General features: G+C 39.0%; 2 protein-coding genes across 2 annotated transcripts in view; one reads left to right on the top strand and one right to left on the bottom strand.

Moving 5' to 3' along the window:
- The window catches only part of LOC139464949 (sterol regulatory element-binding protein cleavage-activating protein-like), a 47,306-nt gene extending 43,009 nt beyond the window's left edge, over window positions 1-4,297 (top strand). Inside the window, exon 25 of the mRNA XM_071246579.1 lies at window positions 664-4,297. Coding sequence (XP_071102680.1) covers window positions 664-846 — 183 coding nt within the window. The 3' untranslated portion in view covers window positions 847-4,297. The remainder of the gene's footprint in view (window positions 1-663) is intronic.
- Window positions 4,298-11,948: 7,651 nt separating this feature from the next.
- LOC139464508 (uncharacterized) lies at window positions 11,949-26,366 on the bottom strand. Its single transcript, XM_071246032.1, has 12 exons — window positions 26,318-26,366; window positions 25,233-25,405; window positions 24,405-24,667; window positions 22,982-23,156; window positions 20,190-20,445; window positions 18,756-18,991; window positions 17,436-17,591; window positions 16,285-16,376; window positions 15,781-15,983; window positions 13,594-13,674; window positions 12,721-12,855; window positions 11,949-12,262 (listed from the first exon to the last, which is right to left on the bottom strand). The coding sequence occupies exons 1-12, from the start codon at window positions 26,364-26,366 to the stop codon at window positions 12,120-12,122; spliced, it is 1,962 nt and encodes a 653-aa protein (XP_071102133.1). The 3' UTR covers window positions 11,949-12,119.
- Between the last annotated feature and the right edge of the window lie 1,337 nt (window positions 26,367-27,703).

Genomic DNA, 27,703 nt, shown 5'->3' with positions numbered 1-27,703 from the left:
GGAGAGCGGAAGGTCCGGGGTTTGATCATACCAAAAGAAGTTAAAAGATGGTACTTGTTGTTACCCTGTCTGGCGCTTGGCATTAAGGGCTAAAACAAGGACTGGTCGGCTAGGAGTCAGTATACTGTGTCTGAGTGGGGTATTCATGTTAAACTGCAGCATGGTATCTCAGTGTGCTAGCACTATAAATCGGCATCAGTCCGGACTAGTACAAGCAGCCACACACACAAACACGTGCATGCATGTAAGTGCAATAATCTTGGACGCGACCTTAAACCCCATTTCACCTCACCTTATCACATTGAACTACACATGGGGATGTGCTGTGTGTACAGAGAATAAGGCAGGTCCGACTGATTCATGTCACTTCTGGGGTTACGGGTGGCCCAGTCGTTTAAGGCACCGCGATTCGCTGTGCAGAGATGCATCCCTTGGGCACGCCAGAAACCAATAATTGTGGGTTCGAATCCCGGTTCGACCCGATTATGTATCTAGGTTTGTCAGCACCATACCCGTACTCGTGGGTTTCACCGAAGTGGTAAACGTCTGAGACCTGCATCACTTCGGGCTTTCCTCCCACATTAAGCTGACACGCAGAGATATATCTGGAATACTGTTAAAAGCAGCATTAAACCCAACACACTCACTCACTCTCTGTTCCAGGGCTGCCTGTATCTCTGGGACATCTCTAAGGGGGAGTTGATGAGGAGGATTGGACTGGAAGATTCAGAGCAAGCCTCCCTAGTCAGCCATCTGGAGGTGGTCGGCAACATGGGCGTTGTCTGCGACTGTGGTGTCGACCTGAAAGTCATCCAATTCCCCACCATCCTAGAAAAGTTTGAGTAGTCGAATGTTCACTTTGATATGTAGGTCAGTCAGATACATCATCGGTGCAGTGCATCGAGTGGAGGAAGTCATGACACACTGACATGAAGGAAGTTGTTTACTTTGGGATCACATGATCAATATGGTCACTTCAGATGTTGGTAAAGTCAAATCAGTGTTTCTGTTGCCTGGTGTAAGTTGAATCAGATTCCTTAAATCGAGCAATGTGTATTGGATATTATGTTTATCCAGTATCCAAAGCATCTAGTTTCCATAGTTACCACCTCAATGACATATTTCCTCTCCGAGAAGATACGAAAATTGCTTTGTTTGATGGCAGCTACGGAGTTTGACACAGGGGAGAATGTACAGTCCCGTTTGACATTTACATGACATTCACTCATTGTGCAACCTTGCGATAGTTATGAAAGTCACAATATTATGAACAGATACCTATCCATTGTCTGTTCTTTCATATCAGTCCCCAAACACGCATTTGTACATAGGCTACTCTACCCTCCCACCCCTCCCATGAAGCTGTTTTTTGCTCTCTCCCATTTTTAACTTGCTCACCAGGGGCCCAGTCGCCTAAGGCACCTCAATTTGCTGTTCAGAGTTGCGTCCCTTGGCATGCCAGAAACTTATGATTGCGGGTTCGAATCCCGGTTCGCCCCAATTATGTTTCTAGTTTGTCAGCACCATACCCGTGCTCTTGGGTTTCACCGAAGTGGTAAACGTCTGAGACCTGCATCGCTTCGGGCTTTCCTCCCACATTAAGCTGACACGCCATGATATAACTGGAATACTGTTAAAAGCAATGTTTAACCCAACTCATTCACTCACTCACTTAACTTGCTCACCAAACCTATGAAAGAAGGAAAGGTTCCTTACCGGAATGCTATGAGTGCTTGATGTTGGTGATATTCCCCAAGCCCTGCTGTGAGTTAGGTGGTCGACAGGGTTGCTTCCCTTGCATCAAGTCCAGGTTCAATGCCAACAATGGTAGTATGTCACCTCATGTCTGCAGTGTTGGTGAGGGCGGCATGACACAAAAAAGTCCCCCTTGTTCTACAGCACCAGATGGGAGGAGTATTGGAGAGGAAATATGGTAAAAATTATTGATAACATTAGGGCTGGGACGAGTCAAAATTTACTACCCGGGTACCCGACCCCCTATCACCTGATCCTACCCAGGTACCCGCTGTAGGTGTCAAGAGTTGGGAACAAAATGTCGGATTGGAAATTTGCTTTACCACAGCCCTAGCCCAAACTATTTAGATACATTTATCAAATGATCAGATAATTTCACTGAAGTTGACTGAAGCTTTATCTTTACTCAAACATATACAAGTCAAAAGGAATGTGTGCATCGTCATAAATAAATGCAAACATTAGGGACTTACGTGTAAACACTGAGTTATAGTGAGTTTTTGTCAGTAAACAATATATCACGTGACTAACTACGGATCCGGGGAGTCCTGTGGGTACCTGCGTCCTACTCAGGACCTACCCAACCCGAGTAGCCAAGTTACCCATCCCAGCCCTTTTCACCTATGTGTGGTATTAACAAGTACAAATACTGCCTATTGATGTATAACGACAATCAGTATTGAAACTAGTGGTGGGACAATACACTGTTGCATTGATGGATCGCGAGTGTTTACTTCTCGCTACAAGTACCGATCACAGTCGCACACTCAGTAAAATAGTGTTTGCTTTAATACCTGTTACACCAAACACTAATTAGTAGGGAGAAAAGTAGTTGTGAAAAGAACTTTCATCCATTGTGCCATACTTGACACTGCCAACTTAATTGTCAATGGGGGGCATTGGTGGCCCAGTTGTCTAAGGCGCCGTGATTTGCTGTGCAGAGTTGCGTCCCTTGGGCACGCCAGAAACCTATGATTGTGGGTTTGAATCCCGGTTTGCCGCAATTATGTTTCTAGGTTTGTCAGCACCATACCCGTGATCATGGGTTTCACCAAAGTGGTAAACGTCTGAGACATGCATCACTTCGGGCTTTACTCCCACATTAAGTTGACACGCAGTGATATAACTGATATACTGTTAAAAGCGGAGTTAAACCCAACTCACTCACTCACTCACTAACTGTCAATGTGCCAGGTATTTGGCCATCCTGTTTATGAAAATGATGGCTTACGCACCATAGGTAAGAGCACATGCGAGTATGGTTATATGTATCGGATTGTGAGCAAGGTGTCGTGATACATATCAGATGGTACAGTTGGTGTATTGTCCCAGCCCTAATTGAAACTAAATAATAAGCAAACGCGTGAGTTCCCAGGCGATAGAGTAAGTGTACAAACGTGCGTGTTTCCAGGCGACAGAGTAAGTGTACAATCACGTGTGTATCCAGGCTATAGAGTAAGTGTACAATTGTGCGAGTTCCCAGGCGATAGAGTAAGTGTACAATCATGTGAGTTCCCTGGCGATAGAGTAAGTGTACAATCGCGCGAAGTGTTGATGCTGGTCTTCCCACTGTTCATCCCACTCCACTGTAGAGCAGCATGCTGCTATTGTTACAGCTTTCATTGTTATCTTGTTTTGTGGCTGTCATTGGCTGGGATGGAATGTATTGATATGATGACATCTTGTTTTACTCATATATATACTACTCAAAAGAAGTGAAGAACACCCAAAATTTTAACATCTTTTGAGTAGTATATTTAGGGATGAAATACATTATCTATCTCATTTGAAATATCACCTTTTGCAGGAGTTGCTTACAGTCAGTGTCATTGCACTATGGTTTTCTAAGTTTGGTAAGAAAATACATGTGTTTTATGCTGATAAATAAGCATTAGCAGCACGCATGATTGGATAAGTTGATTTTGAGCTGTGCCACACATAAAAAGATCCAAATATCTTCCATGTTTAATACATCCACTAATGAACCTGATCAGGAAGTAAAAGAAAAGATAGGCTCGCTATTAAGCCATTAAAGATTTCAATCATTGTTAGACATTTTCAATTGTTATATAGCTAATTATTAATCTTAAGAATGTGTACAAGTAATTTTTGTTGAACAAATTGTTGGCAAAGGTTTGCCAATATTCTAATGGTTATGTCATTGTTTTTCTCATCCCCTTGCTTGTATCAGTGGACCCAATCGGTCAATGACAGCCCGATCCTATGTTAAACACACCCACCAATTTTGTTACTGTTGTTTTCCATCTTTGTAGATCTCAAGCAACTTGTTAGTGAATATTGCATTGAACGTATGTTGAAGAACCTCAATGTCAAAACCTGAGCAATATCATTACAATCAGATCTTAGTGCTCGCTACTGCTACAAAAAGGTCTGAGGATATCCATTGCAGGTCACGCCAGAATGACCTTTCATCCATTCAATCAGAGCATTGCTTATGCGATAGTGAAAGTCCAAATGTGCGTGACCTCTAAGAGATTCAGTAGGTCAAGGGGTGGTCGGGTAGCCTAGTGGTTAAAGCGTTCGCTCGTCACGCCGAAGACCAGGGTTTGATTCCAGACATGGGTACAATGTGTGAAGCCCATTTCTGGTGTCCCCCGCCGTGATATTGCTGGGATATTGCTTAAAGCAGTGTAAGACAACAAACCAATATCAGTAGGTCAAAAATGTCATCTATATCTTGCTTCAATGGGATAAACATTTGAAATGGTTGTGTAAAATTCTGGCCGTCTATTTGACATTCCAGAATTATCATTTGTTAAGTTTGAAAATTTTGAATTGAGAACTTGACAACAAAATATGTTTTAAAGTGTATAGTCTGGAATGGAAGTCACCATTTGAAACTCAAAACGTAACGCTTGAGAAAGCTGCTTTCTGATTGGCTAACATCGACTTCCTGTTAGTCATTTGATTGATTGTTTAAAGTTCATGAGATGTCGTTCTCAAGTGGTGCCGTAAAAGCGCCGTTAAACCCAACTCACTCACTCTTCAGATCATGTGTAGCGGTAGAGAGCAATAAGATCTGATTTTAATGAGACTTAAAGCTGGGATGTGTTCAAGTAGATTCCATGACATTTGTACTATTGGTATCAGTAGGTGTGAAAGGATACACATGAGATACACATGAGATACACACGAGATACACATGAGATACTCAAAAGATACACAAGAGATACACCGCCTCCGTGGTCTTGTGGTAGAGTGTCCGCCCGGAGATCGATCTATCCCCGGCCGCATCATACCAATAGACGTTAAAAGATGATACTTGTTGTTACCCTGTCTGGCGCTCGGCATTAAGGGGCTTAAACAAGGACTGGTCGGCTCGGAGTCAGTATACTGTGTCTGATCTGGGTATTCATGTTAAACTGCGGCATGGTATCTCAGTGGGCTAGCACTATAATTCGGCATCAGTCAGGACTAGTACAAGCAGCCTCGCACCCACACGTGCATGCACGTCGCTGTATAAGTGCAATAATCTTGGATGCGACGTTTAACCCAATTTCTCCTCACCACGAAAGATACACATATCAGGATAACCAATTCAAGGGAAACTCTGGATATCTTTTGATTTTGTGATATATTTTTGTCAGTAGAAATCAGTTTGAAAATAAACATGTGTTTTCAGATATTTGGGTGTAATTGTGTACTTAATGTCAGGAGATTTCATTTGGAACCAATGGTGCTAACTGGAGGATTCAAATATCACAATTTTCAGGCATTTAATACTCAATAACAGCCAAAAGTCTAAAAATATGTTTATCATTATTTTAAAATGCAAAAGCTATCAGTAATTTTCTGTAACCACTTCCAATTCTAACAGGTGAGACAGACATGGCTAAAACTTGACGCTATAAAATCATTGAATTCTTCAAACTTAACTTGAACATATTTCAACTGAGTTGTAAGTGAATAAAAAAAAGTTAAAAACAGGTTTTAGTCCTGAAAAGTGATTGAATTTTGACCTCCCAGATCAAAAACTAAAAAATACCGTTTTTGGAATATGAAAGATTTATGAAACTTATTTCTGTTTTAAAATATGTTGTACTATGAAGTTTCATATTAAGGTGAGACTGGGGAGTCATTTCAGCCCTGAAAACAAAGTCATACTTTTACACATCTCATACCACTGTTAGCTTTTCAGAACTTGAGGTTTAAGCGACTCACCATTATATATTCCTAAGGGACCTAGGAGTGTTGTTAGAGACGGAATATTATTTTGGTCACTGCCGCAAGACACAGGATGTTTTCCTTGGAAAAGAGAAGCCAAATTCTTTTTTTCGCAGGACCTACAGCAAAAGTGTGTGGATGCATGTCACTATGCGTGTGTGTGTGTGTGTGTGTGTGTGTGTGTGTGTCTGTATTTGCATCTACATGTGTGCATGAATCCTTGTCTGTGTCTATTTTTTCTAATATTTTGTAAGCTCACCTGCTGACAAATGAACATTTTATCGTCAATCCAGGGAAGACAAAATATGTTAAAATAACACATTACCTGTTATTGGTTGATATAGAAATATGTGGGCAGAGATGGTTTGTGATTTTTGGGTGAAACTGCTTCACCATGTCTATATCAACTTACCAATATTGGCAGCTAAAAATACAATTAAAGGTTTATAAAAATAGGTTTTCGTAGACTCAAATATCCTATTTTCAGTTCAGAGGGACACCATGATAATTCCTGAACACTTAGATTGACCATATTCCTGCCTTCATTCCAAGAAAGCGTCCTTGATCAGGTGTTCACAAAGGAGTGGTCCGAAAATACCTTCTCTTAACCACAATCTGTTCCCTGAAGTGTTCGTTCCTTTCTGTGTTCTCTTATGCGTTCAATAATTTACTACTCAAAAGAATTGACAGAAAACCTGATTCTTTATAAATCATGGCATGACATTAACTGTAGTAAATTGAAAGAACTCAATGCACTATCCCATTTTCTTCTTTACCCCTCTTCTGAAGACATAAAATTTAGGGATTATGTAATCTGATTGGGTACTTGTTCATAAAATCAAAACATTCAAATACAAGATATTCAATATTAGGGAGGTCACGATTTACTGATTGTACCGATTCTCACGATACGATACGAGATAATGTAAATATATATCGATACGAAATTTTATTGAAAATCGAGATACGTATCGTATCGTATTGTACCTGTATCGTGACACCCCTATTCAATATTGAGCTGTTACTTCTTTATCTCCCTTCCTTCATACTTATCAAAAAGAGACAAAATAAACATTGACATCAGACAAAGCACAACTTAGGAATCTTCTACATGCATAATTTGATGTGTGTAATCTGAAAGAACACGAGGTTGAGGTTCAGAAAGTATTGATCATGGAACGTATGTTGTATAATGCTTTAAGGATTTTACATTATTTTCCAACGTATCCATCCACCAGATTTGATCAGATGAGTACATGTCAGTAACCTGCTTATCATTATCACAGAAGACACAATGTTACCTGCACGTGTAATTTATCTTTGCCTTGTACTAGTCTGTCATTCTGATTGTTACTTTCTTTGAGAGGCATATAGAAATTGGAGTACTAAGTAAGGATAAGAATTTATGGATGAACAACTTCTTTATTACAATTAGGAGCGATGTTTCGGTGTAGGTTCTAACACCGTTATCAAGCAAGTGATGTACAGAGTATGGTTGACAAGTATATATAGGATAGGAGGCAGTGTTTATACAGTTGAGTAGGTTTAAGATGCAGTTACCCTGGAGTGGAGAAGGTCCTAATTGTAATAAAGAAGTTGTTCATCCATATGTCTTTTCCTTACTTATTCTGATTGTTATTTATAGACTTGATAGATCTTATATCAAGCAATCATCTCAAGATCGGTTATGACATCAATCATGGAAATTGAAAACATGTTTTATAATTTATGCTATTTATTAATTCTGTTTAATAGTAAAAAAATTGTTTTAGTTACTTAGAAAAAAGTACTTCTTTTCTGTACAATATTAGTTTGTTATTTTGGGTGACATTTTAATAAAAAATATTTCCAAGGATAACTATTGAATACAGAGTATTTTGTTAGAGTGTACATAAGTATTGCCCCCACACATGCAGCCAGCCAGTCATGGAACAGTCACAAAGGAGACAGCGGACGAACAATAGGTTTTATTGGTTTATTTTTACTGTGACAGTATTGAAGTGTATTATCATTCTGAGATCCTGATGTTGCGTGCAGTGCCGTGCACACACACACCCTCTTTTAGCATACTAATCATGTTGACGTATAAAAAATATACAATTAGATCATTTGGTGACATATTTAACCAAAATGTTAATAATTATCTTTATATAATATAATATATATATTGGTTCTAAATGTAACGATTCCGCCCAAATCATGATTGGCATCTCTGGTACCAGGGAACGAAACCTTACTACACTTTGGACCAGTGATTACAGCTGTAGACTGGACCTAGGAGTTGGTCTGACCATGTTGTGGGGGATTTTGTCATCTGCTGTACATATATGGCTGCAATATCACATGTGTACATGTTGAAGTGTCAGACAGATCACGAATCATATGAACATGTATATTTTGTATGGATGTTTGTGTATTACGAATGTTTGATCAAAGTCATGTCTATATTTCTCTGTACAATAAACCTTTTGAAAACAAATGCCATGAAGTTTTGAGTGTTTTGTGAACAGGTAATTTGACAGAGTATTGAGACCTTTTACATTGTCCAGTCATTGGAATACCCATATTGAAAAGGATTCCAGCACTTCTCTGATTGTGAAAACACTGATATATCAAAACCACATAATACCTTTACCACCTGTAAAATCATCAGGTTGGTTGGTTGGTTTGATGTTTTACGCCGCACTCAGCATTATTCCAGCTATATGATGGCGGTCTGTAAATAATCGAGTCTGGACCAGACAATCCAGTGATTAATATCATGAGCATCGATCCAGGCAATTGGGACCGATGACATGCATCAACCAAGTCAGCGAGCCTGACCACCCGATCCCGTTAGTCGCCTTTTATGGCAAGCATGGGTTGCTGAAGACCTATTCTACCCCGGATCTTCACGGGTCGTAAAATCATCAGGACAAATCATCAGGACAAACCTGACGAAGAAAGGCACCAATGCTTGTTAATTACCATTTGGTAAGCTAACATGATGTAGGCATGCAAAAAGAAAACTAAGCAAGCTTAGCAAGGCTTTTGTTCTACACCACACGTCACCATTATGACGTCATATCGCTCATTGTGACGCAAAAGATATGTCGTCACAGTCGTATATATAAAAGCACCAAATTCCAAGCCCTTGGTTGTCTCCAAAACGTAAATACATTCCCTTTGTAGATTTCTATCGTGTTTTCTGCACGAAATGTATTGCCACACATCCTTTGAATATGGTAGTAACCATATCTGTGCATTTTTTAACCTGCAATTGTAGATATAACCATGTAGTCTCTCGTCAAGACCCAAGAGAATGAATTCAAAAATATCCAAACTCAAATCTAGACTGACTCAGCTTTAATCATTGTTCTTGGCTTCTTTTGGATTTATTTTGTATTTTGTAGATATATATTTTTGAATTAGAGAACTTATTTCTGGGACTAAACATTAGTCTATGAACTATGCTGAGGTAACTGATGGTTATTGAAATTTCTGACGTTTTTGGTTTGTTTTGGTTTGTTGTTTAACGCCACACTCAGCAGTATTCCAGCTATATGACGGCGGTCTGTAAATAATCGAGTCTGGACCAGACAATCCAGTAATTGACATCATGAGCATCGATCCACGTATTTGGGATCGATGACATGCATCAACCAAGTCAACGAGCCTGACCACCCAATCCCGTTAGTCGCCTTTTACGACAAGCATAGTCGCTTTTTACAGCAAGCATGGGTTGCTGAAGACCTATTCTACCCGGGAATCTTCATTTCTGACGTGACTCTGTGAATAGTAATTCGATGTCATGGTGCTTTTACTCCTGCTGTCCATCCCTGCTTTGTCTGGTCCAGACGAAATCATCTACAGTTCTTTATGACACCACTATCGCCAACACCATTCACTCATTACAAACTGGCACAAGTTGTTTAATAAAACCTGGAGTTAAGTAGCCAAGAAAAGTAAGAAATAACTAATTTGGTGAATAAAGTTTATTTCTTAAATAAATATCACAAATGCATAATATCATTCACTCATTCAAATGGAAGAATGAAATTGAAAACAAACCCTGAATTGTGTAACAAAACAAACAAATAATATCACAAAACATATATACCTCTTTCAGTGTGCATAAGGATAAATATATTAATCCTGGAGAAGAAGAATTACTTTTGGCAAGTGTCATAAATATCAAGCAATAAATAAGAAATTGATAAATAAACAAGAGGAACAAACTCCAAAGTGGCAATAGTTAAATAAATAGGTGTCATCTAAGAAGTAATATTCACTTGTCAACAAATAACAAATATTTCACAATATCAAGCAAGAAGGATCAAGGCACAGTTGTGTGACTATCACATACTTAGGAATATATCGGGTGTTTGTGTGTCTTCTGTGGTCAAACCATTGGAATGGCATTGGAATGAATGATTCTGCTTAACTCATGGACTTGTCCAACAAAATACTTTTACATTTGGACTTCAGGCTACTGGTCAAATGAGAAATTAGTCGAGTTCGACTCCGCATATATATTTGATACCACATTTCTGTTAAAATGATAACGTTTTTTGACTGGAAGTTCTTTGACATCTTTAATATCATGGGGTAAAGTTACACAGACAATTTCTGCATTTGTGCACTTTTGTCTTGACTCAATTATATTATTATCAGGTGTCTACCATATCCATTGGCCTTGAAGAGGTCAGGTCCATGTCAAGTCTGATCAGTTACATCTTCTCAGGGCAAGGGAGTTGACTGACTGTAAAAGTCCTGTTACCACTCTTGCCAAACTAGGCTGGAGTTTTGTGGCTCGATCGTAGTGCTGCCAGTGACTGTTACAAGTCCTGTCCCTTCTATGTTCCTTCTATGTTCCTCCTACTGTTCCTCAGATTCCATCTCTCATATCACATGCATTTGCTTCAAACAAAATGACAGCAACAAGTTGGCAGTACACATGCTTTGTTAATCCTGCAATCAACCACATTCTGCATGGCAGTCGCCATGTTTATGAACCGGATGTTGATTTTGTTATGCGATTTTGATTGGATTAAGCATAGGCTCTTTAGTCCAGCCAAAGTATAACCCCATAATTCCAGCCTAGTTCAGCAATGGTGAAAACTGGACTTTTATAGTCTCCTTTACCTAGGGAAGATGGATGATTTATAGTATTGACTTGAGTTTCTAAACATAGAATAAATACCAGAATTAATTTCATAGTGTATGAAATGCCTATAAGTGCTGAGCTAAGCTTACTAAATGCTTCATACAAGGTGTTTCTCATGTCAACTAAGACAGACCACTTAGTGTTACATAGCAAAGTGATTATTGTTCAACAATTCAGTCAGTTTTTGCTATTAGCTACTATGATAACACACCTGGTTCCAGGATATAGAAAAACATATGTTTTCCTTCAGCAATTAAATAACATCAAAGCAAATTTCAGACAAACTGCCTATCAGGATCCCTAACAGTTCATTCTCCCAAGCCAAACCCACAGTGTATTATCTGATTCACATCCCTCAACAATTAATCTACAAAATGCCATTTCTTTTGAATTATATAAAATACAGAAAGTGAAATGCTTCCAAACTCACATTGTTGAATTTTTTTGACAAAATCTGATAATAAATTTATAAGTGTTGATTGATAAGTTCTGAACCTGACACAGAAGGAATTGCACAATAGTAAAATCTTTTGTTGCGGACATTGCATGTTATGCATGATGTCATTCAAGTATACTGACAAAAACCTGAAAAAATTGGTTCGCTGAGAGAAGTCAGTAAAATAAGAAGGCATCTGCGACCTTTGGAAAATGGACAAACTTGAGGTACGTGCAGGGATCAAGAACTTGCAGGTTTTTGTTTGGACTGAAGTGGTGAACCCAGGTTTCATCCATCGTCACAAATCGTTGCAAGAACCTGTCTGGATCAGGTTCAAACAGAGTTGGATTATCATGTGAGTAAGATTCTATGTATGTGAGGCTTAGAACTTATCAATCAACCCTTGTATCATGGTCTTATTTTAATTCATATCATTCAAAAAGACATATTCCTTCTCCTAGAAACCATCTTCTCTGGAATAGAAACACTAGAGGCCCTTTACACTCTTTGTTTCCCTGAGCTGAACACAGACTACTATGATATGATGAAGATGAAGATGAAGACATTTACATGGGATGATCATGCATACCAGTAAATTTATAAGAAGTCCATCTCCCCAGCAACAAGGTCAATGCCTTCCTGCAAGGCCTGCATCTCGTGCAGCAACTGGTCCCCTTCATTGCTGCTCTGTGAACTACTGATGGATATGTCAGGCACTTCTTGAGCTCCGTCATTGGAGTCTGGGAGAGAGGTACATGTTCATTATTGTTTCTGTGCACACATTTCAGAGCAACTTCTGCTAGGATTTTGGTCACAATATTTGACCTCCACAAGCTCAGTGGTTTCAGCGGAGATTTAAAAAATGCAGAATGCCCAACTATATTTCAGTCTCTGTCGAAACCTTGCGACTAGCCTGAACATGGCTCTTAGCATTATTTACTATTACCAAAACTTACAGGACCAAACAGAATGTAGCTAGACTTGGGCTTCAGAATAGTGGCTAATGTTGCAGACCGATATTTGTTGGCTTACATGAATGTCAAAGGTGATCGCTATGTTCAATATTAGACAACTCAACTCAATGTTAGCTTTCCTGAACATTTTTGTTCACAATATTAAAGTCGCCATCCAAAGTTTCATGAAGGTACTTTGAATTGTTTTTAAAGATGACACAGTGAATAACACATGTTACACTTACTAGGAATGGCAGCATGTCCAAATTCTGATGCAGTATCTGCCACTTTGATGTGCTGAGATGATCGACCAGGCCGTTGAGGTGATTCGTCAAAGAATGTGATGTCAATGCCAAGTTTGGTCTTACTCATCAACACATCTACAAAGATGACAACTTCTGTTAGCTGAGTGAGTGGTGAAAAAGTGAATGAGTGAATGGGTGAGAGAGTGAGAGAAAGTGAGTTTTGAGTGAGTGGGTTGAATGAGTGAGTGGGTGAGAGTGTGAGCGAAAGTGAGTTTTGAGTGAGTGAGTGGGTTGAGTGAATGGGTGAGAGAGTGAGAGAAAGTAAGTTTTGAGTGAGTGGGTTGAATGAGTGAGTGGGTGAGAGTGTGAGAGAGTGAGTTTTGAGTGAGTGAGAGGGTTGAGTGAATGGGTGAGAGAGTGAGAGAAAGTAAGTTTTGAGTGAGTGGGTTGAATGAGTGAGTGGGTGAGAGTGTGAGAGAAAGTGAGTTTTGAGTGAGTGAGTGGGTTGAGTGGGTGAGTGGGTTGAGTCAGTGAGTGAGTGGGTGGGTTGAGTGAATGGGTGAGAGAGTGAGAGAAAGTAAGTTTTGAGTGAGTGGGTTGAATGAGTGAGTGGGTGAGAGTGTGAGAGAAAGTGAGTTTTGAGTGAGTGGGTTGAGTGAGTGAGTGGGTGGGTTGAGTGAGTGGGTGGGTTGAGTGGGTGAGTGGGTTGAGTGAGTGAGTGAGTGGGTTGAGTGAGTGGGTGAGAGAGTGAGAGAAAGTGAGTGGGTTGAGTGAGTGAGTGAATGAGTGAGAGAGTGAGAGAAAGTGAGTTTTGAATGAGTAATCTCTCTAACCATCCTCCATTTAGTTAATGACACAACTAAACCTTCCTACCTTCCTCTAAACAGCACAGGTTGCCGCTGGCCTCCAAGTCTCCCAGCATCTCCATCAGATCCACAGACTTCTCCGACACAACTGATGGCAAATATTCAATACATTACACAATGTCAGAAACTAACACAAAAGCTTCATAAGCCATCTGGCCAGGGCCTAGATTTTCGAAATGAACTTTGCCCTAAAATTATCTTAAAGTTATCATAAGGAAATTGTAGGCTATCGTAGCCTATTTTCGAAACTATCGTAGCCCTAAGATATCTTAAGTTTGTCCTAAATCTAAGATAGCCCTATACCTGTCGTAAGTTTATTTTATCCTCACCCAAGATGGTGGTATACTTTGCTCTGGACATTTTTCATGATGAAGATGACAATGATTTGATGACAAGACCGAGGATATTCAGAGACAGAACTTGTCCCGTCGATACGCTTGACGACTTGGAGCTATTCTCCTGCTACAGATAGGTGTTGTAGCTCTGAACGATCTGCGACAGGTTTACAATTGTTTCGAAAATCTATCTTATCTTAACCTTAAGATATCTTATCTTTGAACATAAGTAGTTAAGATATATCTTAGCTAAGATCGTTTCGAAAATCTAGGCCCAGAACTCGGAAGTATTTACAGCCCTCATAAACCTTTACTTGCCCTTACTCAATTCCAATAACAGTGGTAAAGAGATGTATTCATTCTTGGTGAAGTACTTCGAAGATGCAGTTTTTCTTGAATCACAAGTAACTGCATTTCTCACTGTATTGGATAGGTCAAAAACCTTTTCGGAAATAGCCTAGTTCTACAACTGCGGAAACTGGACCTTTACAGTCAGTTACCTCCCTTAACTCGGGAAGATGATTAGGACGGGGCCTTGAGGAAACGTTCAGTGGTTGGACACATAATACAAGACAGTATATGTTAGGGACATATTCAAGTACACATTACCAAAAACATGTAAGCACTTCTACCCCTTGCATAGGACGATCTCCTTTCATACCCTTATTCAAACCCCCTCATTTTAGGTACCATAAACTCAAACTATAGACAGCGATATAGTGTATGTTTTTTTTCCCTGTACGGAGCTGCAACTCTACTTGATGCCACATTTACTGATACTTGGTTGTTGTCTTAAGTCACAGTCAGTAATAAGCGGTGAGTGAGTGAGTGAGTTAAAATTTAAAGTCACATCAGCAGTATTTCAGGCATATCATGACCATACAAGAACATATATTAATAAGAAATATATTTAGACTATGTAAATATTTGTCAACAAAGGACAGTAAAATAACTAGACTATCACAGATATCAATTTAAAACCAGTATGTTACCATAAAAATATGACTACCCATAACAATACATCATAAAAATGGGCTATAGATTACAAGCAACCAAAGTTAGTGAGTGAGTATGGTTTTACGTCGCTTTTAGCAATATTCCAGCAATATCACGGCAGGGGACACCAGAAATGGGCTTCACACATTGTACCCATGTCGGGAATCGAACCCGGGTCTTTGGCGTGACGAGCTAACGCTTTAACCACTAGGCTACCCAACCGCCCCCAACCAAAGTTAGACCACCATACTGGGGACCTTGGGGACTTATGGTACTGCATGGTACCTACATGGTAACCCCATCAGGATTAACACCCTCCCTCTGGCTTCTGGCGAATATCAGAAAGTTCAGCCAAACAATTAAAACCAGCCAAACAAGTATTCTATGATTAAAACCCAATATGTAAGAGGCCTGTAACTAATCAAGGGTTGACACAAATCAGTAGATGATGTAATGAGCAACGTCAAATCAGGTATGTCATGCAATGAACAAAGTACCAGAGGCTGACTACCCAATCCAATTTAGTCCCCTCTTATGACATGCAGTTGAGTGATGGGGACCCATCCTGAGACATTTGCTGAATACTCGGCACTATATAAGTAGCAAGCAAGCGAGGATGGTTTTACGTCGCTTTTAGCAATATTACAGCAGTATCACGGCAAGGGACACCAGAACTAGGCTTCACACATTGTACCCAAATGGGGAATCAAACCCAGGCCTTCGGGGTGACGAGGAAACATTTTAACCACTAGACTTCTCTACCACCCACACTATATAAGTAAATCACATAACACCATTTACATATAATCTAAAAGTTGCATTGTTTTGGAACTAATGCAATCAACATGACGTGTGGCACTCACAGGACCCGACAGAGCTGCTTGCTGGGTCCACACGAACACAACTGTCATCCAGTCTCAGGCTTGAGTCTCTGAAGGGCATAGACTCCGCAAGACTTGCTTCTTTGGTAACGGTTTTTGTCTTCTTATCACAGTGTTTGTGTTTGGATGGCAGTATTTTGCTAAAGTCCTTTCCTCTGATGAACAACTCATATGGATATAGATTTCTGAAAGTAATGGGTCAGAAAGAAAGAAAATTATTCAAACTAAAATTTTTTGAGACAGCTATGAGTTAGAAAAAGAATAATTTTTAACGTGAACTTCAACTGTACATCTTAGGATTGCTATAAACATTTCACTCATTTACTACGTCATGTGCTAGGTGAACTATTTCTTCAAGCTAAAGGTTTAATAGACATCGGATCTTAACAAGTTGGCATAGACAAATTCAAAACATCATCCAATAGGTAATTTTTATCACTATAAAATGTAGCATTTAGTATCGGTCTCCACAAACTCCCAATGCACCTCCTATAGTATCGCTTGGCGACTTCTCCACTGTTTGCACACTCTGTCAGCTCCTTGTAAACTTGCACCCAACCACCACGTGTTGAACACACCTGCAGAATGAGTCACTCAGTCAATGAATTTAAACTCACCACTCAAAAGATGAAATAATATCTTAAAGTAACAAATGTTATATTTGGGATAACACTTTCTGAGTAAAGTACAGATTCTCGTACCTTTTTGGGGTTGAGTCCCTTTCAGGTGCCCCACTCTGGCAGTGTGGGTTGGAATCACTGACGGGACTCAACCCAAAAAACATTTGTTACATTTGACCACTTTCTGAATGGCATTGTGTGTCAATATCTTAAAGGAAATTTCTATTGAGTCTCATGTTACATGTATTTCATCAAGTATATGAACATACATGGATTCTTTCTTAATTTACCATAATTTTAATTCAAAGCATTAACAAAAATGATACACATGATTGCAAACTTTAGATTTTACTTCTTTGCATTTATTTTTTTTCATTCATGAAATAAAAATTGACACACCAAAACCTTGTTGCTGACCAACTGACAACATGAAATATTTCCTATATGTCACAAATTGCAAGGTCAAGAATGATACCAGAGTAAAGAAAATGTCAGCATCCGGTCAGTTGAGGAAGTAACTCCTTCACTAATGTCATTGATAGCTTCAGACTATCATGACAAAAGTAAAAGAAAAACAATGGAATACAAATTTACCTTAATATACAGAAGAAAAAAAATCATTGTCTAGATTCAATATTTTTTATCGGAATACAGTAAGTTACAGTTATAAAGACCTTAAAGGGACAACGTATTTTAGTTTGTTATAACCATTGTTCGTTGAAAAAATATACACAGCATATACACAGCAAATGGCCGGGCCAACAAAACAGTTAGTTTTATCCGCCAGTTCGTTATAAGAGTGTTTGTTATAAACATAGTTTACTGTATATCGAATTGTTCGTACATATAAATTTATGAAGAGAACCCAACAACAGCCTGAAGCAATTACTAAAGCCAACATTTTTACCAGAATGTTTAAAAACTATTGTGTGAACAAGGAAACCATTGCCCTAGCTTCAAGCAATTCCCAAAATATAGCTGATCATATTTTAGCTTGATTGGGCAGGTATGACTCACCTGGTCGTATCCACCCCTCTCGTGAACAGCCAGGAACAGCTGGAAGAGGCTGATGGAGGTATTCTGCCATCTCGGTAAACCCCTGAAGGCAATATCATTGCGCTTCATGAACCTCAGGACGTCGTGTTCAAATGCCCGCTCATTTCTTTGATACATCTGTAACAAAACAATTCGTAACTCATAATCATAGGGTGGGGATTCCCCTTCAACCTATACTGGTCGCAAGAGGTGAACAAAAGGATAGAGTGGTCATGACAGGTAACTTGGTTGTTGGTGTGTCAGCGTAACACATGGACCATTGGTCATAACATAAACCAGTGGATTGACTGGTCCAGACTTGATCATTTAGCTGCCATCAAATAGCCAAGTGCTGATTAAAACATACACACAGACACACTTTGGATGTCCTGTCAAACACAGGTTTCCTTTGATGGTAATATGCTAACAGTGATGTAACTACTAGCACATGAATATCATTACCAGGGTAATATGTGCATTTTTAACTTGGAAAAGTGAGGTTGAGATTTTGTCTTGTCCATTATCAAACCTTCTATCGTAAAAAACAATGCTGTTAGGATGGGTTCATAAAGTTCATATATTTATATGTTTCTGTGTCCCTTGGTTATAAAACTGCCAATCTGAAACTGTGAACATTAAGACTTTCAAACATCATGTAGAACAGACATGGCATATATTGTTATATATAAGATAGCTGCACAATAAATCGTGAAGAACAATGAAGAAAGAAGTGTGGTTCATTTCACGATAAAACATTTTTCTATCATGATGTCATTTCTGGAGATTCGAACATATGCTCGCAACTTGATGAGCAAGTTGGTTCTACATAGATGTAGCTGGGCAACACAGATAAACGAGATGGCCGAACGATCACATACCAAAGCGAGATACACTTGACAATCGGAACTGGGAGAAAAGGTACAGGTAATCAATGTAACCGACACTAGTGAGGGCAGATTCTATTGAGGGAGTCATCTTTAATAAAATACAGGTAAGTATTTATAAAGCTTGAACATTTTATCATCATCCTTGAAGAGGCTGTAAATAATGTTGATATCTAATATAAGAAATAAACGACTTGTGGTCGTTATTTATCATACAATAAAAGACTGCAGGGGAATAAACTACTTCCGGATGCGCCACTCATGGCGTATTCTCCCTGCAGTGTTTTATGGTACGATAAACAACTCCCACACATCGTTAATTTCATAAATATTATTATGGGTCATAAATATCACAATAAATACACTAGACATATATATATATATATACATATCAATCCCTTAAATTACTACAACCTACCTGTACATCAAGAACTAGTTTTTCCTCTTTGGAATGACTGACAAGAGAATCTGGGAACTTTATATCTAGGTTTGCGAAGCTCGGCCCACCACACACGTTAGCTGAAACTGGGGAGTCAGGGAAAGCAAAACTGTCCTTCACAGCACTGACAGTTTGTTTATGTTGACTCTGCTTTTGGTTATTTTGTCTGTTCTTCACAAAGGACTTGGTTTGGTTCGTTTCCTGTATGGCACCATCTGGAAATAATGAAAACATATGCCAGAATAAAACAAGAGTTTGCCACTAACGTGGCTATATCCCCCGCCCCTGTTGCAGAATTTATGACATAATTAAATCCCTAACCTTTTTTATACCGAGGTGGAAATTGTAAAAAAAAGAAGAGTTTGGTACCTTAGTCCATCTTCTTGCCATGGAGACGCAAAAAATAAAAATTTCTAAAATTTCTAAATAGCAAAAGGCACCAGTTGAGCATGTACCTGACAAACCTGCAAAGTTTCATAAAAAAATATTGAAAGGTTTATGACTTATGCTCCGGAAACTAACCCTACCCTCACAGAACCTCAGTCCATCTTGTTGCCATGGAAACGTAAAAAATAAAAATTTCTAAAATTTCTAAATAGCAAAAGGCAACGGTTCAGCATGTATCTGACAGACCTGCAAAGTTTCATGGAAAAATATTGAACGGTTTAAGAGTTATGCTCCGGAAACGAACCCTACCCTAGGGTTCTGCATACTCCAAGAAATACCTATAGTTTTTTACAAATTAATCCAGCGTTAGAAACTGGCACTAGTCCTGTAGTTCTTGCCAAACTGCCCAGTAGTTAAGGTATCACAAGGACGAGAAGAAATTTGCCATTTTTTAAGGGTTTTGCTATATATTACCATCACAAGAACTAGTGCACTAAAAATGTTATCTTCTACCGCTGTTATCCCTGCTTACATTCCAATAGTCCTGCACCATGACTGTGGAATATAAATATATAGTAAACGTTGCAACTAAAATGTCTTGATTTTGGAATATATTATTTCTGATAAAATAAATTTGAATGGTAAATTATTTTCAGTGATGATTTATCCAAAATTTAATATTTTTATTGACCAAGTTTTTTATCACCTGTTCGTTTACCTGGATGCTCTGAAGGGATACCATATTCAGTTTTTTATTGTACATAATATGATGTTGAACAATAGCTTCATCCTTTCAAGTCATGTATGCATTAATCAGCAACAAAAACACATGTCAGTTTGTATACCTTTTTTATGATATACGGCTTCTCATTCATCGATCCTCCGACAGTGCAGCGAGAACAGCGCTGAACACAAATCAAACCAGTCGAACTATAGGCAATGATAAGCAAATTTTGAATCTACGAAGAAAAACCTGATCATATTTCAATACTTTTAAACTTGGAATGTTGTTTCCCTATAACTTACCCCTTAACCTCGGGGTGACCACGCCCACTTTGTCAGCATGCTCAGCATCCTCTATGACAACACTAGCCGTACTGATGAAGGTGCACATGGAGATTCTCTCTTCATTACTGACTGCCAGGAGCTTGCTGGCTTCCATACATGCCTGCTCCACAGACACATCTTTCATGTAACACTTGCGCTGTGGATGTTTGCTGGTGGAGGAGGTGAGAGCATTCCTTCTACCTTTCCGAGCCCTACGCCGACCTCTACCTTGTTTCTGATACAGTCAACAAATGGAGAACTTGAGATATTTTATGTTACTTTTTGTACAATGCAATGAGAACATTTTGGTTGGTTGGTTTGTTGTTTAACGCCACACTCAGCAATATTCCAGCTATATGACAGCGGTCTGTAAATAATCGAGTCTGGACCAGACATTCCAGTGATTAATATCATGAGCATCGATCCTTGCAATTGGGATCAATGACATGCATCAACCAAGTCAGAGAGCCTGACCACCCGATCCTGTTCGTCGCCTTTTACGACAAGCGTAGTCGTCTTTTACGGCAATGAGAACAAAAGACCCCTCCTGACCTTAGTAAGTATTGGTGCATTGGGCATGGAAACTTTACATGTTGTACAATGCAATCAGTGTAAAAGATTCTTCCTGACTCCCAAAAGTGTTGTTGCAAGGCGTGGCAACTTTCAATGTTGTACAAGGCAATCCATGCAATAGATTCCTCCTGATCCCAATACATGTGGTTGTGATTTTACACTTTTGTATCCACACTTTACACATTTGTACCCACACTTTACACAATTGTACACATTTGTACCCACACTTTACACATTGTTACACTTTTTACACATTTTTACCCACACTTTACACATTTGTATGTACCCACACTTTACACATTTGTATGTACCCACACTTTACACATTTGTATGTACCAACACTTTACACATTTGTACCCACACTTTAAACATTTGTATGTGCCCACACTTTACACATTTTTATGTACCCACACTTTACACATTTGTACCCACACTTTACACATTTGTACCCACACTTTACACATTTGTACCCACACTTTACACATTTGTACCCACACTTTACACATTTGTACCCACACTTTACACATTTTTATGTACCCACACTTTACACATTTGTACCCACACTTTACACATGTGTACACACTTTACACATTTGTACCCACACTTTACACATTTGTACCCACACTTTATACATTTGTTTGTACCCACACTTTACACATTTGTATGTACCCACAGGTTACACATTTGTACCCACACTTTACACATTTTTATGTACCCACACTTTACACATTTGTACCCACACTTTACACATTTGTACCCACACTTTATACATTTGTTTGTACCCACACTTTACACATTTGTATGTACCCACAGGTTACACATTTGTACCCACACTTTACACATTTGTACCCACACTTTACACATTTGTGTGTACCCACACTTTACACATTTGTATGTACCCACACTTTACACATTTGTATGTACCCACACTTTACACATTTGTATGTACCCACAGGTTACACATTTGTACCCACACTTTATACATTTGTTTGTACCCACACTTTACACATTTGTATGTACCCACAGGTTACACATTTGTATGTACCCACACTTTACACATTTGTATGTACCCACAGGTTACACATTTGTACCCACACTTTACACATGTGTACCCACACTTTACACATTTGTATGTACCCACACTTTACACATTTGTATGTGCCCACACTTTACACATTTGTATGTGCCCACACTTTACACATTTGTTTGTACCCACAGGTTACACATTTGTACCCACACTTTACACATTTGTACCCACTCTTTACACAGTTGTATGTACCCACACTTTACACATGTGTACCCACACTTTACACATTTGTACCCACTTCACACATTTGTACCAAGACTTTACACATTTGTACCCACACTTTACACATTTGTATGTGCCCACACTTTACACATTTGTTTGTACCCACAGGTTACACATTTGTACCCACACTTTACACATTTGTACCCACTCTTTACACATTTGTACCCACACTTTACACAATTGTACTCACACTTTACACATTTGTACCCACACTTTATACATTTGTATGTACCCACACTTTACACATTTGTACCCACACTTTACACATTTGTACCCACTCTTTACACATTTGTACCAACACTTTACACATTTGTACCCACACTTTACACATGTGTACACACACTTTACACATTTGTACCCACACTTTACACATGTGTACACACTTTACAAATTTGTACCCACACTTTACACATTTGTACCCACACTTTACACATTTGTATGTACCCATACTTTACACATTTGTATGTACCCACACTTTACACATTTGTATGTAGCCACACTTTACACATTTGTATGTACCCACACTTTACACATTTGTATGTAGCCACACTTTACACATTTGTACCAAGACTTTACACATTTGTATGTACCCACACTTTACACATTTGTACCCACACTTTACACATTTGTACCGGAGGCACGGGTGGCCCAGTCGTCTAAGGTGCTGCGATTCTCTGTGCAGAGTTGCATCCCTTGGGCACGCCAGAAACCTATGATTGTGGGTTCGAATCCCGGTTCGCCCCGATTATGTTTCTAGGTTTGTCAGCACCATTGTACCCACTTTACACATTTGTACCAACACTTTACACATTTTTACACACTCTTTACACATTTTTACACACACTTTACACATTTGTACAATGCAATGAGGGTAAATGACTTCTCCTACCCCAGAGCTTGGTGACGGTGTCCTGATCGTGTACAGCTTGACACCGGTAGCCCTGATCCAGCTGTGAGTGTGACATCTCCCCAGGAACTCGACATGATACCACCCTGGCTTGTGATCTGCATCCACCAGACAGTGAAGCTGGATACTGGGGTCCTTGGTGATAACTCCAGGCCATCTGCACAGACAATACAGCATCCATCACAAACACAACCGTTCAGACACAAATATACATAGTACTATACTAACTCTTAATCAACAATGGATGATCAGGAGGCCGTTGTACAAAGCTATCTTAGCACTAAGGTGATCGTAACTCCCATACTTTAACATAGACTTACGACAGTCGTAGCGCTAAGCTTGGTTTGAACAACGGCACCCAGGACATTTAATAGATTTGAAAGCATAAAGGTCATGTTAAACACTATCTGTGAAAATGATGGCCCTGATTTCAGAGGCATCAGGTGTCAAAAGAGCTAATAAATTAATATGGGTGATAATATGATAATAATGATAATAATGAGCATGATAATACATTCACTTGTATAGGGCAGCCTACACACTGTTTGCTCCGTGCACACATGATGCAGCGGTAGAAACTAACAGTTTTCATCCACTAGTCCTTATGAGTGAGTGAGTGAGTATGGTTTTACACCGCTTTTAGCAATATCCCAGCAATATCACGGCAGGGGACACCAGAAATGGGCTTCACACATTGAACCCATATCGGGAATCGAACCCAGGTCTTCTGCGTGACAAGCGAACGCTTTAACCACTAGGCTACCCGACCGCCCCTAGTCCTTATGATGCTGACATAGCCCTTAAAAAGGGCCAATTTCTACTGGTCCTTATGATACCTTAACTACTGGGCAGTTTGGCAAGGACAATAGGACTAGGACTGTGATGCTGATACTAATAGAAAGGATAGGGGAGACCAGTTAGGAAATGAGCTGTTGAAAAGTAGAGATTTAGATTTCAGTATGAAAGAGTACACTGAAAAACTATTTCACTGAATATTTACAAACACTACGTCATGAACCATAAGAGGTACATTTTTAAGTAACTTTTAGTACCTGTGGCCATAGTATTTGAAATTAAAAAGAATTGCCAGGTTGACATCAGGACTCACAGACATTAGAAGCTGCATGCCGTGACTAAATTCTTCAGGCCCTCATTTAAAAACTGCAGGTTATTGTCCCAAATAAATTGACACGTAAATATACTACAGGCCATAAGCACCCATACAAATTTGAAACTACAGGGACGACTTGAGATCTACCGGTACCTGCCTGGGGCTTACGATCAGGCACTTATTTCAAACACTGTGCGTTCAATAGCAATACTAACAGTACCCTTGCAATTGTAGCATTAATTTAGCCCTTGACAGTCTGCACATTCGCTGGAAAGAGAGTTCACTGATACCTACTTGCAATAGCCAGTCATCTTGGCCCAGACAAGCGAACCCTCTGCTATGGGTGACTTGACATAGCATAGCCCAACTCTCTTGGCTGCCTTGTCATACCATTCAGTGTCTTCTTCAGGCACTTCACAATCTGCAAAGTCTCTGTTGTGATTCATGTAGCAGAACCAAGGGGTGTTCTCCGTGACACCTTCCAGCTCCGACACTGTCACTCTTCTCCACTTGTAGCAGTCAGGATTGTCACACTGGACCCATAGCATCGACTCAAGCTTCACAGAAAAATAGCAGTTTAGTTCAACAAACATAAAATTTAGTTTTTCATCTCTTTGCTTCAAAGTGATGATTGCATGATTCAGCAAATTATATATTAGATCAGATGTATCATGTTTAGTCAAGGCAAGACAAAAGGAACTTGATTTTATCTGCACCAGGTACCCGTGCATGTTGACATGAAAACCTAGTTGCACCAGAAAAACAAAAAGTTGCATTTGGTGTATGAATATTATGTTGCACTTTGCAATAATAGGTTGCACTGGTGCATTTTTAAGATAGCCAAATCAAGACCTGTTAGTATACTCAATCCCACATAAAATTTGCAAATGAATAAATGAATTGTATGCTGAATAAATCATTTTCAACAACTGATCTGTACTGCTACTTCACAAGATATTTTTTCAAATGTTTTTTGTGTATTAACAGAGAAACAGATGGTATTAGGTTTCAATGTTTATAAATCAAATGGCTATTCAAAATAATGATGGTAAAATAAAAAGCATTTGAAACAAGTGACAAAACATGGAACCAAATATGCTTCGAAATATTTCCGTTTTTAACCTCTTGTTTGAGCTCGGCGGTGCTCCCAGATTTCCGGGAGATTTTGGAGTGAGACGACTGACTTGAAGTCAATAAGCTTTTCTGAGAAGCTGGGGTGTTCAACTTGGTTATTTTCAGAAGTTGTTCCTGGGTGTCTTTATCAAGTAGCTGAACTTGGTCTGGATTATTCAACACTGTAAAAAGAAAACAAATATGCCTTGTTTATTTGTTTCAAACATCACACAATATTCCAGCTATATGACGGCAGCCTGTGAATAATCTAATTTGTACCAGACAAACCAGTGATTGTACAAGTACTCCCTTATCTTTGAGACGACCAGAGTACCCCTGTGACAATATTATGAGCAAAGGTCACCCAATCAACCAAATCACAGAACCTGATCAACAGATCCATTCAGGAAGTTTGTATGACAAGCATAGGTTGCTGGGGACCTATTCCAACCTGGAAACTCCACGGTGGTCACAAAATCTACAAAACAACTGTAAAACCTCTTTAACTCAGAATATGGTTCTATTAGGATATCAAAGGTTGTATTAATAATTTACCTCAACAGTACGGACAATCTAACAAGATGAAAAAATAATGTGCCTCATCCTGGTTTCGATGTCAATATAAAGATGAGGGCTGAGGTGAAATGGGGTTTAATGACGCGTTCAAGATTAGTGCACTTATATAGCAACGTGCATGCAGGTATGTGTGTGGTTGCTCGCACAAGTCCTGACTAAATTAAATGCCGGTTCTATAGAGCTAGCCCACTGAAATACTGTGCCGTAGTTTTCAGCAATATTCCAGCTATATGACGGCGGTCTGTAAATAATAGAGTCTGGACCAGACAATCCAGTGATTGATCCACGCAATTGGGATCGATGACATGTATCAATCAAGTCAACGAGCCCGACCACCCGATCCCGTTAGTCGCCTTTTATGACAAGCATAGTCGTCTTTTACGGCAAGTATGGGTTGCTGAAGACCTATTCTACCCCGGAATCTTCACGGGTCCACAAGATCAAGGAGGCAGTCTGGTAAAATTAAAAAAATGACAGGGTTTTGAATAAATGATAAAAAAAAAAAAATGTGCATTTACCTGATCGCTTCACTCCTCTTGTAAGCATTCTTCCTTTTGCTGTCGTCATGTTGTTCCATTAGTTTAGATACTAATAATGCAAATATAAATTTGACGATGATCATAGGCTGAGGAAGGAAAACATCATAGCTTGGATAAAGTCTGATTGGGCTGGAGTGCTTTAAACGAACACAGGTTTTACAGATTTATTTATGATGATCCTTTTTGCAGTTGTGGTCATGACAACAAAGATAATCTCCATTATTTATTTAAATATTTGAATTATTGTGACATTAGATCAACATGTTATTTTCATGCCAAGGGCTTTTCAATATCAAGACTATGCTGTTTTGGAAATACTAATCTACAAGATGATATTAATATTAAATTATTGAAACTGTACATTACTATATTACCCTCACACACAGATCATGCTGGGCTAATTTAATATATTGTAATTATGATAATGTATTGTTTCAAATTTCTGTTACATTAAAACTGTCCTTATCTTCAGGATTGCTGTACTTTCTTATTTATGATTGTCATTTTGACCAATCTCATTTAAATCTGATCTTAGTTCTCGCTATCGCTGAACAAAGATCTGAGGCCATCCCATTAAGGGTCACGGCAGAACGACCTTTCATCCAACCAATCAGAGCATCGCTTACCAGATCATGAAAGTGACAGTCAGAATGTGTTTTCTAATCATGCAACCACGAAATATTTTACATGGGGTATTCCAAACGACAGTTACTGGTTTTAAGATTATATCCATACAATCTAGGCCATCTATAAGCCATTCCAGAATGTTCTTATCAGTTTTAATTTTTTTAATCGAGAATACGTCAAAATATGTTTCAAAGCGTACTCGCCAGTTTGAAACTACTGTCGTAAAGCTCGAGAAAGCTGCCTTCTGATTGGCTAATGTCAATTTCTTGACAGTCATTTCATTGGTCGGTCACAATTGGCGAAAGGTCGTTCTGACATGACCCATAATGGGATGTCCTCAGATCTTTGTTTAGCGGTAGAGAAAACTAAGATCTGATTTTAATGAGATTGTATTTTGACTAATCGCATTTCATTTTTTTAATAAATATTGTTCAAACCATTAGCCATGCAGTTCTAGGACCCTGGAAATTTATGTGCATATGTAACATCACATCAATAAACAAATACCATTGTTGAGATCTGAAATTGCAGGAGTGCCCCGTTTACCACCAAAACAATTTATTATGACATAATTGTTTTTAGGCTATGAATATCCAAGTTCAATCTTTTTTTTTTTCATTTTATTCTGACTCTACCAGTCTGAGAACCAAATTGGGTTTTTCTTTTATTGCTGGGAAAATTCTCCACTAAATGAAATGAGTGAGTAGGGTACTAACCAAGTCAAGTGGCTGGCAACTT

This window comes from Haliotis cracherodii, unplaced genomic scaffold, assembly GCF_022045235.1.
Source record: "Haliotis cracherodii isolate W230 unplaced genomic scaffold, xgHalCrac1.p SCAF_17, whole genome shotgun sequence".
In the NCBI taxonomy this organism is placed as follows: Eukaryota; Metazoa; Mollusca; class Gastropoda; order Lepetellida; family Haliotidae; genus Haliotis; species Haliotis cracherodii.
Note: the sequence above shows the minus strand (reverse complement) of the source record. Positions and strands in the feature narration are given on the sequence as shown.

What these genes read in the sequence shown, in the direction of transcription:
- LOC139464508 (XM_071246032.1), bottom strand. Translation starts at nt 26,366, where the DNA reads ATGACGACAGCAAAAGGAAGAATGCTTACAAGAGGAGTGAAGCGATCA. An exon ending in AAGAGGAGTGAAGCGATCAG is followed by an intron (nt 25,406 to 26,317) that starts GTAAATGCACAT and finishes TTCTTTTTACAG; the next exon opens with TGTTGAATAATCCAGACCAA. An exon ending in TGGACATGCTGCCATTCCTA is followed by an intron (nt 12,263 to 12,720) that starts GTAAGTGTAACA and finishes CCTCTCTCCCAG; the next exon opens with ACTCCAATGACGGAGCTCAA.